We start from the raw sequence: 15,693 nt of genomic DNA on the forward strand, positions 1-15,693 counted from the left end.
ACACATACAACTTTTGATTTCCCGAAAACTTCATTTTTTTTTTTTAAACCTTCCTGGTGACTGAGAACCTAGAATATCCCCGAAAACTTTACTAATAGCCTACTGGTAACCAGAATTTTTAACAGTCAGGTGTCAATTACCACATATTTTGTATGTTCTGTGTATTGTATACTGTACTCATACAATAAGATAAGCTGGAGAAAAGCAAATGTTATTAAGAAAATCATAAGGAAAGGAAAATATATTTATTCACTAGGTGGGAGAGGATCATTGTAAAGGCCTTCATCCTTGTTGTCTTCATGTTGAGTGGTCTGAAGAGGAAGAAGAGGAGGGATTGGTCTTCCTGTCTCGGGTGGCAGAGTCAGAAGAGGAGGAAGTGGAAGGGAGGCAGGGGAGGCGAGTAATGGTGTTAACTTTTATTAGAAAAACTGCGTGTAAGTGGAGCAGTGCAGTTCAAACCCATGTCATTCAAGGGCCAACTATAATGTTCTTGGTATCTTTTGAAGGTGTTTTCTTTACTGACCAACCTCACTTTTTAAAATAACAACTTTCTTGAGATATAATTTATGTAACATACAATTCATCTGCTTAAAGCATGCAGTTCACTGGTTTTTAGTATATTCACAGAGTTCTGGAACTATCACCTTAATTTTAGAACATTGTCATCACCCCAAAAAGAAACCCCACGCCTTATGGGCAGTCACCCCACATTTACCCTACCCCATCTCCCATCCTGAGGCAGCCACTAGTTTAATTTTCTGTCTCTATCGATTTGCCTATTCTGACATCTCATGTAAAAGGAACTGTATAATGTGTGGCCTTTTGTGGCTGGCCTCTTTCCCTTAGCACAGTGTCTTTAATGTTCATCCATGTTGTAGCATCTATCCGTATAGTCAGCCCTCTGTATCCAAGGGTTCCTCATCCATAAATTCAACCAATATGGGTTGAAAATATTCAGAAAAAATTTGTAACTGTACTGAACGTGTACAGACTTTTTTCTTGACTTTATTCCCCAAACAATAGTATAACAACTATGCATGTAGCATTTACATTGTATTAGGTATTATAAGTAATCTAGAGATAATTTAACATATAGGAGAGGGTGTGCACAGGTTATATGGAAATAACCACACCATTTTGTACAACTTGAGCATCCATGGATTTTAGTATCCAAGGGAGGTCCTGGAACCAATTCCCCAGCGGATACCAAGGGACAACTCCACTCCATTTGTTTTTATTACCAAGTAATATTCCAGTGTATGTATAGACCAGTTTATATATCCCTTCGTCAGTTGATGGACATCTGGGTAGTTTCCACTTTTTGGCTATAATGCTGCTATGAACATTGGTTTATACAGTTTTACATGTGTTTTGCATATGTTTTCATCTATGTGCAAGAATTGGAAGAAATTGCTGGTGATATAGTAACTCTATGTTTAGCCTTTTCAGAAACCGGCAAACTTGTCCACAGGCTGTGCCATTTTACATTCTCCAGCAGCGTGTGCAGCCTCACTTTTTATACAGCTGTTATGCGTAGGTGTTTTACTGGGAGTCCTGCTTGGTTTGTGCTGTTCTGGTTCTGTGGAGTAAGTTTATTTGTTGAGTATGTGCTGTTTTTGTCTTGCTCTATTTACTGCTTTATCTCTGGCTCTTGAATAAGTACTTAGAATAGAGTGGGCACTTGAGAAATACTTGCTGAAACTGTGAATCTTTTTTGCCATGACAACACATCAGGCAACTCAAGTTACTCCTTCAAGATCTGCTGAGAAAGGACTCCTTTTCCCCATAGCCATTGACCAGGAAAATCTGGGAGCAGTTGTTTTGAGCGTAACCACAGCAACAGGAGGCTGTGATTTGGGGGTAGGCGGTCTGACTAATCTCTCTAACATTCTTCCTTTTGCCTGGGGGCTGTAGTAGGATATGGAGGTATAAAACAAAGAGGATAAAAATTTGTATCTAAGAATAACCCATAGCGAGGTGAATAAACTGCAGTTAAACATTCTAAGTTAAATATCACCAAGTTAAACATTCTTACTAAGTTAAATATAACCAAGTTAAACATTCTTACTAAGTTAAATATCACCAAGTTAAACATTCTTACTAAGTTAAATATCACTAAGTTAAACATCCTTTTTGAGAACTATATAAGTGATAATATTTACATGAGTATTTGGTGAAGCATTAAACCATGATCCTTCAGAGAACTAAAGTGACTCTGTATGTTTATTCTGCAAGTTACCACAAGCCAGTCAACAAGAGACAACATCAGATTGAATGTGTTGTATTTAAATGTTCACTTGGACTTGCCTAGCTTTAAAACTGTTTCTATAAAGGGAAAGGTGGATCGTGAATGGTAGCTGGAGACTTGAGTGAGCTGTCTGCGTTGCTTGGTGTGGTCATATGGCTTTAGATAAACGTGTGTCTGTTGACACATATTTTTATGCCTTACAGTGGGCTAACTTTGTTTGTGAGTCTGTTCATCCACTTATCAGCCTCTCCACCACCCATTCATTCATCAAGCATTTATCAGCTGCTCAGTGCGAGCATACCAGCATTCTAGACCCAGGGGATGGGAAGAACGACATGGCCTGCGTACCTGAAGCGCTCATGGGAAAGGAGCATAAGAAGGAAGGAGCTGAATTTGGGGAGCCTTGAAATCATATGGAAACTGGTTGTGGAAAGTTGCGGAGTGGAGCATTCAGGGCTGGTGGGAAAGATAGCATTCCTGGCAGAGGCACGGCGCAGCCACAGGCAGGCCATGCAAAGGGTTGGGGGTGCCTTCCTACAGCCAGAGCATGGGGTGCCTGAAGGGGTAGCCAAGCAAGCACTGGAAAGCTACGATCTTACAGCTTAGATGAATGGGATCCAATCTATTCCAACCCCTCCCCTAGTGTTGTAAATACTTTTGTAATAAAAGCAGTGCATGTTTGTTGTAGCAAATAAAAACATAGGCATAAAAAGTCCCTATTCCCAGAAACCCATTAGCAAAATATCTCCATTTTAGAAAGACAATGTGCAGAGAACCTGGACACCCAGAGACCAGCTCTCAAACCATTAGAATCCCAGTTAGAAGGGCCACAGGCCTGAACGATGGGGTGGAGAGGAGCAGACAGACCAGAAGACTAAGAGTGAGAAAGAAAAATGGGCACAAACTCCACCATCAGTTCCTAATAATATCAAAGGAGAAGGGAATAGTCAGGGATGACGTAGAGATGTCTAGCAATGTTGCCATTGAGGTAAAATACAGAATGCAAAATAGGTTTAAGGCTAAAAGTAATGAGCTGGGTTTTGTGCACATTAAATAAAGGAGCCCATGCGTCTTCTGTGTCACATTCAGTAAACCAATGGCAGTGTCCATCGGGCCCAGGAAGAGGAGGCTGGAGATGTCAGTTTGAGAGATACCAGCCTTTATTGTGTGGTCAAGATCACGAATGAAAAGAGATTTAGCGTCATTGTATAAAGTAAGATTAGGGCTAAGAATGGAAGCTTGGGGAAAAACAAATATTTTACTTAAATCTGTGATAAAATCCATACCATACACCTCTCTAGAGAAAAATACAAATGCCTGTGATGTATTTGCATAGAATTTTAGAGACCTCACAGATGTACTGATTGCCTAGGACTAAAAATTCTGTTAGAAAGCAGACAGAGGAGAAGATGGACAGTAAAAATACTGGAGTTGTCAACAAGCTGAGAGGAAAACTGGAAAGGGCCAAACCTGGAGCGTGTCTCAGGGAAGGGAGTGGTCCTGACACCCATCGGAGTAGAGAGGCCCAGGCATGAAGGCTGGGAAAAGGCCAGTATGCGGATGGCCTCACTGGCACTCGTTTCTCAATCCTGCCAAAATGGCCAACTGCAATAGAGACACGAGTGACTGGGAGATAGAAAACACAGTAAACAGTTAGTGTAGGTGAGTCTTTCAAGAAGTTTGGTAGTGAAAGAAAGGGATGAAAGCCAATAACTTGATGGAAAGCAGTTTATAGACTTGAGAGACGTGATTTGTTAGTAGGCAGAGAAGACTCAGCCACAGAAAGTGGGTAGTAAGGAATTGAGAGAATTGAGTCAGTTGATAAAGTAGCATCTGGTAAGGAACCGGGTGGCAGTGGGCCTGAGTACCAGGTAAGGAGAGCCTCAGAAAAGGCAAGGTATGCATCCTCAGAGACACGGAGGAAAGAAGTCCAGATGCGTGGACATAGGGGACATCATTCTGGTTAGAGGTAGAAAGATTGGGAAGGCCATGCTTGTTGGCCTCAGGAATCTGGGCACATCAGCCTTTTCTGGTATCTGGAGCAGCCGTGACCTGCAAGGTATAGGAGTGGAGCTGTGTGCGTTGGTGAACAGTGGAGGAAGAGAGTCCTTAGAATGAAAACTCTCCACGTTTCAGTAGATGGGGATAACTTCTCTCCTTGGGTAGTCAATATTAGCTGCCAGGCAGCCTTTCAGTTCCATTTATGAAAGCATTCTTTGAAGTACCTGCCCTGTGGTAGGTCCTGAAAATTCAAAGATGTTTGAGACAGTCCCTGCCTTTGGGGAGCTCATCTTCTTCACCGGGTAGCTTGGTAGCCTTGGGTGAGCTTTTTATCGTGTCTGCAACATTATCCACTTTGTGAATTAATATGGCATGTTTTTACTCTTCAGCTCACATTCCTCTGATAGTGGATAAGAGCTGAGGTAATGCAGCTTTGTTTTAATATAAGCGTTTAAAAATCTAATCTGGAAAGTAATTAAATTCCAGGCTTACATTTTTAAAAAGAGAATCTTGTATTACTCAAGGAATATGTCCTCAGTACTATGTAGGCATGTTATCATTGTAACACTGAAGAGTGTGGACTGAAGGTTAAAGCCTCTCCTGTCCGCCACCTCCCTCCCTGAGGTCATGGCCATGTGTGCACCACACTTCTCTCCTTTAAAAAATGCATTCATTCCTGTATGTGTTCACACTCACACATCTATACCTGTAGCTTTTTTTCTTTAACATGAATGGTTCATACTCTTCATGTTATTTTTTGAGATGGGTCTCATGCTGTCGCCCAGGCTGGAGTGCAGAGGCGCAATCATGGTTCACTGCAGCCTCGACCTGCTGGGCTCAAATGATCCTCCCACCTCACCCTCCTGAGTAGCTGCGACTACAGGCCACCACATGCGGCTAATTGTTAAATTTTTTGTCCAGATGGGGTCTCATTTTGTTGCCCAGACTGGTCTTGAACTTCTGGCCTCACAACATCCTCCTGCCTCAGCCTCCCAGAATGCTGGAATTGCCGGCATGAGCCACTGTGCCCAGCCTAATTATACTGTTTCAACTTGCTCTTTTCATTTAGCAGCAAGTCTTGGAAATGTTTCTTTATAAGTACAGTAGGCTTACCTTCTGGCTGCATAAATACTTCATAAGGTGGGTGTGCTGTGATGTATATTGTTCCTCTAACGATGGGTGTTGAGGTTGCTGCTTTTTCTCTTTCCCTTTTCACAGTCGCAAATGTGTGTATGCACACGGACAAGTATTTCTTTAAAGTGTATTCCTAGTAGGAGTTTGCTGGATCAGCGGGGGTATGCGATAGAGACTGCCAGATCACCCTCCAAAAAGGCTTGAGCACTTTGCACTCTGGCCAGAGCTCCTGTTTCCCCACACTCCAGCAACGCCGGATATTAAGAATCTTTTACATCTTCGTTATGCCTATAGATGAGGCATCAGATTTCGTGGTTGCCTGAGTTTAAGTCTCTTGAAATAGGGCCTTTGAAGCAACACATGGAAACGGAAAGCATTCAAATAAAGTTTTTACTAAACCTTATGGCATATGTAAATATTTGTCAAAGGTAGTTATTTAAAGCAAAGTACTTAAAATTAAATTTAAAAAATACTTAATCCTTTATCTGTGGATTCTCTTTCTCCATTTTCTAGTTTATTCCCTCCAGTATAGACTATGGAGCGGGGGCTCCTTTAATTAGAGTTAATTAACTCTTCTCAATTTTGTCCTGAAGCACATGCCTTTATGAATATGACCCCCACCCCCACCCCCACACTGCCCCTTCCATGCAGCGGGATTCAAAACCTCTCATCTGAGGAGCACTGAGTTTTAATTAAATATGTGTGTGCGCGCGTGTGTTCGTATTTTAAAACCCCAAAGTAAATTAGCCTCCCTGGTGCATCTAAATATTTAATTTGATTTTCGTCCTTGTAGTTTCTGCCCACTTTCCTTTTTATTTTAAGATAAATTTACTAATAATTTAGGCTCTTCCCCTGGGAGCCTTCTGCATTCTACACTGAGTAATTCTACCCACTTTCAACATTGTAAAGCCTCTATCTATTTTCTTAGCAATCACAAGTTCGGGGATTGTTTTTATCTACTTGTTCCAATTAGATTTTCCCCTAGAATCCTTTACTATACACCAATGAAAAAGTCCCCCATGGCTGTCAGACCTAAAGTAAAGCCTAGGCAGGGAAAAGAAGCAGGGGCGGGGCAGGGAGTGGGGGAGGGGAGAGGAGGGGGAGGGAAAGGCCAATTCTGCCATCCTCCTCTGCCACCTGCCAGTGTCCTGGAAGAAACATGCTGAGAAGCGCATGCAGCGTGGTGTTCTGCCTTTTGTTTTTCTGTTCAATAAGGAATTTTCAGGTGTTCCTACAGCAGTGTCTACTTAGGTCATCTCTGACCGAAGTCACACTCAAGCAGCAGGCTGTGGAACTGCTGGTTAGCAAACGCTTTCAGTAAACTGACTTTCAAAGGGAGGGAAGTGGAACTTCTTTAATGTAGAAATCTCCACACACGGTCTCTGTCTGTGTCTGATCTTCTGCCATGGTTTGTTCCAAAACTCAGCTTGTCTTTCCAAATAGCCTAGACAGAACAAGTTTTTACAAGTGCACATTGAAAGTACATTGAGAGAAACCCCAGAATGTGTATGCCCTATCATGGAGGAAGTAAGGTCATTCTTAACAGAGTAATAATTGCTCACAATTTACTGGCAAAGTCTTTTTCTTCCTAAATTAGTGTTTTCTGTATACCATCTTCTCTCAGTGGTTCCATAGTTATTCAGAATTCCTGTTAACTTTTTTTTTTAAGTGAAAGCAAGTTTATTAAGAAAGTAAAGGAATAAAAGAATGGCTACTCCATAGGTACAGCAGCCCTGTTAACTTTGAAACCTCAGAGTTTATAGCTATGAAAAGAAAGAAGAAGAATGACATGAACAGGTTGAGGGATTTGCTGAGGCTCACATAATTCACATGCATGCCAGAGTCCGTTTACACTTCACTTTTGAATTGTTCGGAAAAAAAAAAAAAAAGCTAACCTAAATCTTCATTTCATTCCGTTTGTCATGTGGAAGCTTGTCATTGAGAATACTTAATGGACAAGTTTCCTGAGCAAAACTGTGTAAATCAAGTATGGCCTGACACTTGCCTGGAAACCAACAATTCTGAAATTGGAATCCTGCTTAGAACTGAATCCTTACGTGGCCTGCAGCAAGTCATTTCACATCTTACCTCCCTTTTTTGCCATCTATAAAGGATAAATACTTCTGTCTCAGGGATGTTGAAAGGATTAATTAGTTAGGCTATAAAGAACTTTGAAGATGAAAAGTACTTTAAAAGTGCTTCTTAATAACATTATTGCTTAGAAAAGAGTGCCACTTTTATGCTAACCACTTTATGTCTCAAATTATGTAAAGAAGGTATGTTTAGTACATTACTACGAGTTGTAAACTAGAGATAAATTTCACATGGTGTGAGCATCAAACATTAGCTTCAGAATTTCAAAGAAACATCAGTTTGTCTTAAGGATCATTTAGGAGCTGTGCTCTCCTCAGTAATTAGTTACAAAGATGATATTTCAGGGAAAAAAAGACTCTTTCACACAGTTCAGCCTTTTTCTTTCTTCAGTCAGGTTTCTTAGCCATCACTTTAAAGGGCTGCATTGAATTTGATCTGGGGCAGGGAGGACAGGAGACAGTATACTATTTTAGAGGAGGGAACAGAATAGAAGAGGACCATATTCTTTGTCTTCCCTCGCATCTCTCTCAATCTTATCGGGGGATAGGAATCTATTGCTTTAGCCATTTCTAGAAAAGTTAGAGTAACTGTTTAAACTTACTGAAAATATATATCATTAGGCTTAATTCAGTTTATTTCCCTCTAAACCAAGTTAACAAAAAGGGCCAGTGTTCTAGTTTACAATAAAACATTATAACTTGCAGTGAAGTTTCATATAATGGGTACAAAATTCATACTTAACCTCTTTATTGGAAAGCAGAGGGGGATTGTGTTAATTACACAGATGACAGTGAAATGCAGGGCACAGCAGACTGTAACAGAGACACAGATTATATAAAGAGAGCCTAGAAAAATTTGGAAAATGTGATCAAGAAATGAAATGAGATTTAAATTTGGAATAAAGTATGTCAGAAAGAGTAAGTCAAGTAAGAAACTAAAAGGAAAGATACCTGGAGAGATAGCAGTGGCTAGAGCTGAATCAGGTAGAATTACCCAAAGTGTAATTGCTTTTGTTTTCTCTCAGCGTCATCAGACAGATTCATGTTTCAAGCTGTTCATGCTGTGGGATGATGGCTTGCAGTCTACGGAGTTAAGACTGAGTGAAGGAAAAACGAGAATTATCATAGCTCTTCTCTGTGGCTTGACCTGGAGGACTTAATTTGTGCTCATTCCTTTGTAAAAGGTGGACGAGTGGCCAAAATACTCACATACCTAATTTGTGTATTGTTTAAATATATCATTATATCATAAATGCCATTGACCATTATGATCAATTACAGGCTTCAGGAGTAGATTGCTCTTTGCATTTGGTCTTCAGAAATATGATTGATTTTAGTAAGAAAAGTAGCAGGCATTGAAGTGTTTGGTCCTGCCACTTAAGATATTAAATTAGTGGGTGTTTTTGCCAGCCATTGTTTTACAGTCTATCTCTGGAATATGAATAATGACTATTTGAATGCACCTAATTCTTTCAATTTATTGTGTTAAATGAATGATATTTTCTGTTTACATGTGTAAACATTTTTCTTCGCTATCAATTCTAATCAAAACTTGTTTCAAATGGTAAATTAAAACATAATTTTGATTAATGTGGCATTCTTTTGAATTTCCCACAGCAAAACCCTTGAAGATCGTTTGAAAATTGAAGCAAAAAATGGGACATTGAGTGTATCCGACACCACCGTTGGCAGCAAACAATTGACATTCACGTTAAAGAGGGTGAGTTGTCTTTTATTGTTATTTTTTAATTCACAAAAGAAAAATAGGCTTTCAATAGTGTTTGTGTGTGTGTCCTCAGAGCAGCCTTCTCAATGCTTTTCCCCTATTGAGGAAGCTGTGTTCCCTGTTCTGGCATTTTCCTTGCAACCGGAGCCCCTGGTGGGCCAAGAGCACAGTGTGTGACTGCAGCAGAGCCAGGAATGTCACTTGTGTCCCAAGGGAGACAGGGAGTTAGTGGCCCTGGAGTTAGCTCTGTTGGAGATGAACCAGCCGTCTTGGTTTCTGGATTGCTCTGTAGCCTCAGGTGCGGCTTATAAAGCAAAAGTCCCATCCTGACCCTCTAAAGATGTAGGGCTACTACCTCCTGACCCTCTGAGGATGTAGGGCTACATCGCATGTATATGGACTTTGAAGAAGTTGGCGAGTTCTGATAACTTGTGACAGTCACACCCAGCTTGCCCAGATACTGTCATTTTAGAAGACAGACTACTCTGCCAGTGGTCATCCTATTCTAAATTGATTTATAAGATCCATTTTTTTTAGCCAGTGGTAATAGGACCTGTCACACATCTTAGGAGGAGTAAGCTGCTTAAATATTTACTGTTAACTGGATACAGTTTTATTTCTCAAAAAATTTTTTTCTCATTCAAAGTCAGTCCTCTTCAATATAGTCACCAAATAGAAAAGAATGACAAAGATTTCATCCCTTTTTTTTCCTTAAGCAGTAGTAGGGAGATTATTCTTTTTTAAAATTGAGATATAATTCACAGACCATATGCATCCTTTTAAAGTGCACAATTCAGTGGTTCTTAGTGTATTCACTGAGTTGGGCAACCATCACACTGTGTAATTCCAGAACATTTTCATCACCCCAGAAAGAAGCCCTATACCCTTTAGCATTTACCCCATCTTTTCATCCCCCAGCCCCTGGCAACCACTAATCTACTTCCTGTCTCCATAGCTTTGCCTGTTACGGACATTTCATACAAATGGAATCATTCAATGTGAAGTCTTTCATAACTGGCTTCTTTCACTGAGCATAATGTTTTCAAGGTTTATTCATTCAGTGGTGTAGCTTGCACTGGAATTGCATTTCTTTTTATGGCTGAATAATATACCATTGTACGTATATAACACATTTTGCTATTCATTCGTTTTTTAAGGGACACTTGGGTTGTGTTCTTTTGGGGGAAGTGATTAATAATTGGCTGTGAAAATGACTGTGTAAATTTTTGCATGAACATGTGTTTTTATTTATCTTGGGTCTATACCTAGGAGCGGAATTGCTGGTGTAGCTATTTAACTTTTTGAGAAACCTGTCAGACTGTTTTCTGACAGTGGCTGCACCATTTTACATTCCCACCAAGCAGCGTATGAGGGTTGCAGGTTTTCCACATCCACACCAAACCTGTCTCTTGTCGGTCATCTTTATTATAGCCATGCTAGTGGGTGTGAGTGGTGTGTTGTTTGATTTGCAGGTCCCTAATGACTAATGAGTTGAGCATTTTATCATGTGCTTTTTGGTCATTTGTGTGTCATCTCTGGAGAACTACCTCATCACATCCTGTACCCATTCATCTCTGATTTCTCTAAAATTTTCCCAACCTGCATCCAGGAGGCTTGCTAAGTAATAAAAAACTTCATTATTCTAAGTGCAAAAAGCTTTTCAGTTAATTCTGTCTGCTGAGAGCAAATTTGCCCTCTTACATTTATCACTTACGTAAGCCAAATACACATTCAGAGGGACCTCATTGTGCCTGTTCCTAATTTCTTATCGATTTTCTTTATACCTGGAAGCATTCGTTGATTCCCTCTGAAACTCAAGTGATGTCAAATGGGGCAGGAGCAGCACAGCCTGGAAGGATCCCAGGTCTGCAGCGCAGCCACCTCAGCTCCTGCAGAGGCCCCTCTGCTGGGTTGAGTGAGCACCTACCTTGCAGTAACATGAAAATACAAGCCTTTTCCCACTGTTTCTAAATTGGAAGGTACTGAGTTGAAGATCAGTTTAAAATTTGTAGTAAAATGAAAATAAGATGGCTCCGAAATTATATTTTTGTTTATAAAAAAAGTATTAAGAATTGCTTTAAATGGCCTCATAACTGAATCAAGCAGAGGCTTTGAAACTGTTTTGAGGACTGTGTCAATTAATGTTTGATGTGTGTGTTTCCTTGACAGACATTTTAATTATTAAATCTCAGTTTTACTTGAGTTCTAGTTTACAGTAAATTTTACTCATTCGGGCAGTTGTTCATAGAAGTCTCTTTTTATACTGCATGTTCGATATGCTCAGGTAGAATCTTGAGTTTTTCCTATGTTTGCATATGTACCTCCTAAAATTTCAATAAAATTGAAGAGAGAAAATCCATGCTTTAATGTCGTTTAAAATTGTATAGTGGCAAAACTGGGATACAGTCACAAATCTAATTTTAAAATGCCATTTAGTACAGTTCCTCATCAAGCCTGAGACTGTTGCTGATACAAATGTGCCTGTTTGCACCTGTCCTCCTCCTCCCTCTGTGACAGGAGTGCTGGAGGCTGTGGTGAAGTAGTCGGGAAGAGGAGGCAGAAGCACCCAGGAGAAGCGCTAATGGCCCATAGATCCCATCCTCCTGAATCCGCCACATGGCGGCAAGGCCTTCCAGATGCAGCCTTGGGAGAGAGGCTAGTCATAGTCCTTTTTCTGCATGGAAATTTGTCTGCAGAACAATAGTCACTGCTTACAAGCTCCTCTCGAAGCTCCTACCTTGGTGGAGAAAGTCTGGCAGAGCTTCCCAAAATGTGTTCCAGGAGATGTAAATGGTGACTCTGGAAGATTACTTTTGCCATCAGACAGATAAGGGAAAAACCTTGGACTGATGTCCATGTTGAAGACTTATGAAGGTACCTTAACTTAGAAGCTCCAACACACACTCCTTGTTTATCTGTATTTAGCACATGATTTTCCAAAATTATATGAAGAAACCCTTTTTTTTTTTTTTTTTTTTTTTTGAGACGGAGTCTCGCTCTATTGCCCAGGCTGGAGTGCAGTGGCACCATCTCTGCTCACTGCACGCTCCACCTCCCAGGTTCACGCCATTCTCCTGCCTCAGCCTCCCGAGTAGCTGGGACTACAGGCAGCTGCCACCATGCCCAGCTAATTTTTTGTATTTTTAGTAGAGACACGGTTTCACCATGTTAGCCAGGATGATCTCGATCTCCTGACCTCATGATCCGCCCATCTCAGCCTCCCAAAGTGCTGGGATTACAGGTGTAAGCCACCACATCTGGCCTGAAGAAACCCTTTTTAAATAAACCCTGATTAACATGAAGAATCGAAATACTGAGTAACTGGTGTTGGTTCACTTTACAGGGCTCCTGGTGGTGTCATCACTTGCTCAGCTAGGGAGTGTTAGAAGGAGTTCTGAGTTTTCCATTAACGCATGTGTATTGATGCCTGCCCTGTGCTGCATGCTAGGGACGGACATGGCTCTTGCCACCACAGTTCTCAGTGTACTGGGAGAGAGAGACAGCGGGTAAAAATTATACACCTCTAATTATATCATTAGAACTGCAGCAAGTGCTTCAAAGGAGAGCAGAGGGCTGTGAGAGTGTTTGGTAAGGGACCAAACTTTGCACAGTTTCAGTAAGCACAGGACTGAACTGACATAGTATTTCTATTTTTTTAAAATCCTTCCGGTTGCTGCATGGAGAGTTGCCTCAAGGGATATTTGAAAGGAAGCAGAGCACGAGGAAGGCAGCTCCGTGGTGGCCATGCTTAGGACCGGCAGCAGCCTGGGCTTGGGTGGGGCCCTTTGAGACGGAGCACAGTGGAGGAGTTTGGGACGCACTTCAGAAGAATACACAGGACAGGATTTACTTTGAAAAGACAGTTGAAGAATAGTAATAGTCAGAGAAGGGACTTAAGAATTATTCAGAAACCCAGTTTAAGAACTTATTAGAATAGGAGAAATGCATCCTTTTTTTTTTTTTGACATTACAAATTGCTTTCCTTCCCTGCTATTCTCTCACTTGCAACTCTTCAATTTTAGAAGAGTGGGTAATATCCACAAGAGGTGAATCCACTGGACACTTTCTCCTCAAGGGTAACATACAGATGCATGTGTTTTGTTAGGTGTGTGGAAAATACAGATCCTGGCTGGGCGCGGTGGCGCACGCCTGTAATCCCAGCACTTTAGGAGGCCAAGGTGGGTGGATCACAAAGTCAAGAGATCGAGACCATCCTGGACAACATGGTGAAACCCCATCTCTACTAAAAATACAAAAATTAGCCGGATGTGGTGGCGGGTGCCTGTAGTCCCAGCTACTCTGGAGGCTGAGGCAGGGGAATCGCTTGAATCCGGGAGGCAGAGGTTGCAGTGAGTCGAGATTGTACCATTGCACTCCAGCCTGGCAACAGAGCAAGACTCCATCTCAAAAAAAAAGAAAATACAGATCCCAGAGAAGCAGGTTCCCTGGGTGTCCATAAGACGCTGCTTTTCCGCTTTATCAACTGAGGCCCCTGACAGTGCTTTCTCAGTTTACCATCTGTGCAGTTCCACCACTAAGAATTTTTTTTTTTTTTGAGCTTTACATTCAGGAGTTTGTATTTTCAAAACCATCAAATGTGTTTTTAAAACCGTATAACTCTTACCTTTGTTGTGGATTCTGCATTGATGCTCTTCTAAGAATTTCTGCTGAAAGTAGTTAAACCATTTGGCGCCAGGGATGGGGTAGGGAGGAGTTCCAGCTCCCATGTGAGCCAGTGAGCATTGAGAACAAATGTGAGCACCTTTCCAGCAGTCAGCCCGAGAGTCTACATGGTTATTGCAGCTGTGAACGTGTGCATCATCTGCCTGGCTTTTATCAGTGATTAATGAGAGCAGTTTGCTGCTTTTAAGGAGAAGTGGAGTTTTGGGAAACAGCTAAAAATTCTTTGGAGCAAGTTCTAGTGAATGAATGCTTTAATAACGTACTTTTAGTACATTTAAGTATTTTTTGTTTTTAAAAAGAGTGGGAATAAACTAATGGCTCTAGTTTGTAAACAAAGATCTCTAAAAGGAAGTGGACACTCTAAGTGATATCATCTTCTTAAGGTGGCTCTTGTGTAGGCTCTTTTAAAACATCCCAGTGGTTGTGTGAGTGTGTTGGTTAAAAAACCAGTCTCCTACTTTGTAGGAGACGGGTCTGTCAGGGCCCTTCTCTTGCCTGGGGTTCAGAATTTCTGCTTTTGCATTGATGGTAAAAGTTGGCCTTGGTCCTGCTGTTTCTGCCAGGGTAACATTTGTCAGAGCAGAGTCCAGGCAGCCCCACCATGTCCCCTGGAGCCTGTGGGCAGCATTTCTCCTGGCAGCAGTTCTGAGATTGGTTGTGGTACTGTTGGCAGCCTGACGGTTACCAGAAAAGAGGTATAGAATTTTCTCTCTTTCCCTCTACTCATTTCATTTTCTCTTTTAGTCTGAACAGCAGAAGAAGCAGCAGGAGGCTGAGAAACTGCATCGACAAGAAAGGAAAAGACTCCGTCGTTCGGCCGGACACCTGAAGTCAAGACACAAAAGAGGACGGTCGTTTCATTGATTTGGGAAGTGGTCCTACCTGTGATTAGGGAGGGGTACGTCTCCCCCAAACTGATCATCGTTAGGGTGTTAAACACAGACGAGGAAACACACGTTTTTAAAGTTCATGTACATTCTTGTACGCAGAGGTAAAGATTTGAAAACCTGTGCCTTGTGGATTGGACGTTGAAGCTGGCCCCGCCGACGGCCACCGCATAGCCCCAAGGGTGTGCTTGCAAGTCGTTGCTCCCTGGAAACATTGTCCTTTCCCCATGGCTTTAATCATGAAAACCAGGTTGGGGTTTTTTTTAGTATTGTGAAATGTACACCATGAAATGAAAGGTTTATCCTGTGCTAGAAACCAAGGTTTATCATGCTCTAGGAACTTTTTTCTTGCACTGCCTACCGCCATTCATGATTAAACCATCCAGAAATACCATCCCTGTTTTACCTGGTGTCTGTGTATTGCCTGTGTTGTGTTTATAAGTTTATGCTGATAGGTTTGTTCAGCTTGTTTATGTATTAATTTGGGATTTGTTTTTAAATAATTTATACCAAGAGAGTATAATCTAATGGTGCAGGTTGAGAGCATCCCAAATCCAAAAATCTAAAACTGTTTGAGCACTGTATTTATCTGTTCTTGCATTGCTATAAAGAACTACCTGAAACTGGGTAATTTATAAGTAAAGAAAAGAGGTTTAATTGACTCACAGTTCTACAGGTGGTACAGGAAGCATGGCTGTGGAGGCCCTGGGAAGCTTACAATTGTGGCGGAAGGTGAAGCGGAAGCAGGCATGTCCTACGTGGCTAGAGCCGGAGGAAGAGGGCAAAGGGGCAGATGCTACACACTTTCAAACACCAGATCTCCAAGAACTCACTAACACAGAATAGCAAGGGGGAAGTCAGCCCCCATGTTTCAGTCACCTCCCTCCAGGCCCCTCCTCCAACACCGAAGATTATAATTTG

At 41.5% G+C, this 15,693-nt stretch overlaps 1 protein-coding gene across 1 annotated transcript in view; it reads left to right on the plus strand.

Moving 5' to 3' along the window:
- Nucleotides 1-15,166, plus strand: part of NOL10 (nucleolar protein 10) — a 117,199-nt gene extending 102,033 nt beyond the window's left edge. Inside the window, exons 20-21 of the mRNA XM_031008168.3 lie at nt 9,094-9,196; nt 14,630-15,166. Coding sequence (XP_030864028.1) covers nt 9,094-9,196; nt 14,630-14,749 — 223 coding nt within the window. The 3' untranslated portion in view covers nt 14,750-15,166. The remainder of the gene's footprint in view (nt 1-9,093; nt 9,197-14,629) is intronic.
- Nucleotides 15,167-15,693: the final 527 nt, after the last annotated feature.

Source organism: Gorilla gorilla, chromosome 12 (assembly GCF_029281585.2).
Source record: "Gorilla gorilla gorilla isolate KB3781 chromosome 12, NHGRI_mGorGor1-v2.1_pri, whole genome shotgun sequence".
NCBI classification, from domain to species: domain Eukaryota; kingdom Metazoa; phylum Chordata; class Mammalia; order Primates; family Hominidae; genus Gorilla; species Gorilla gorilla.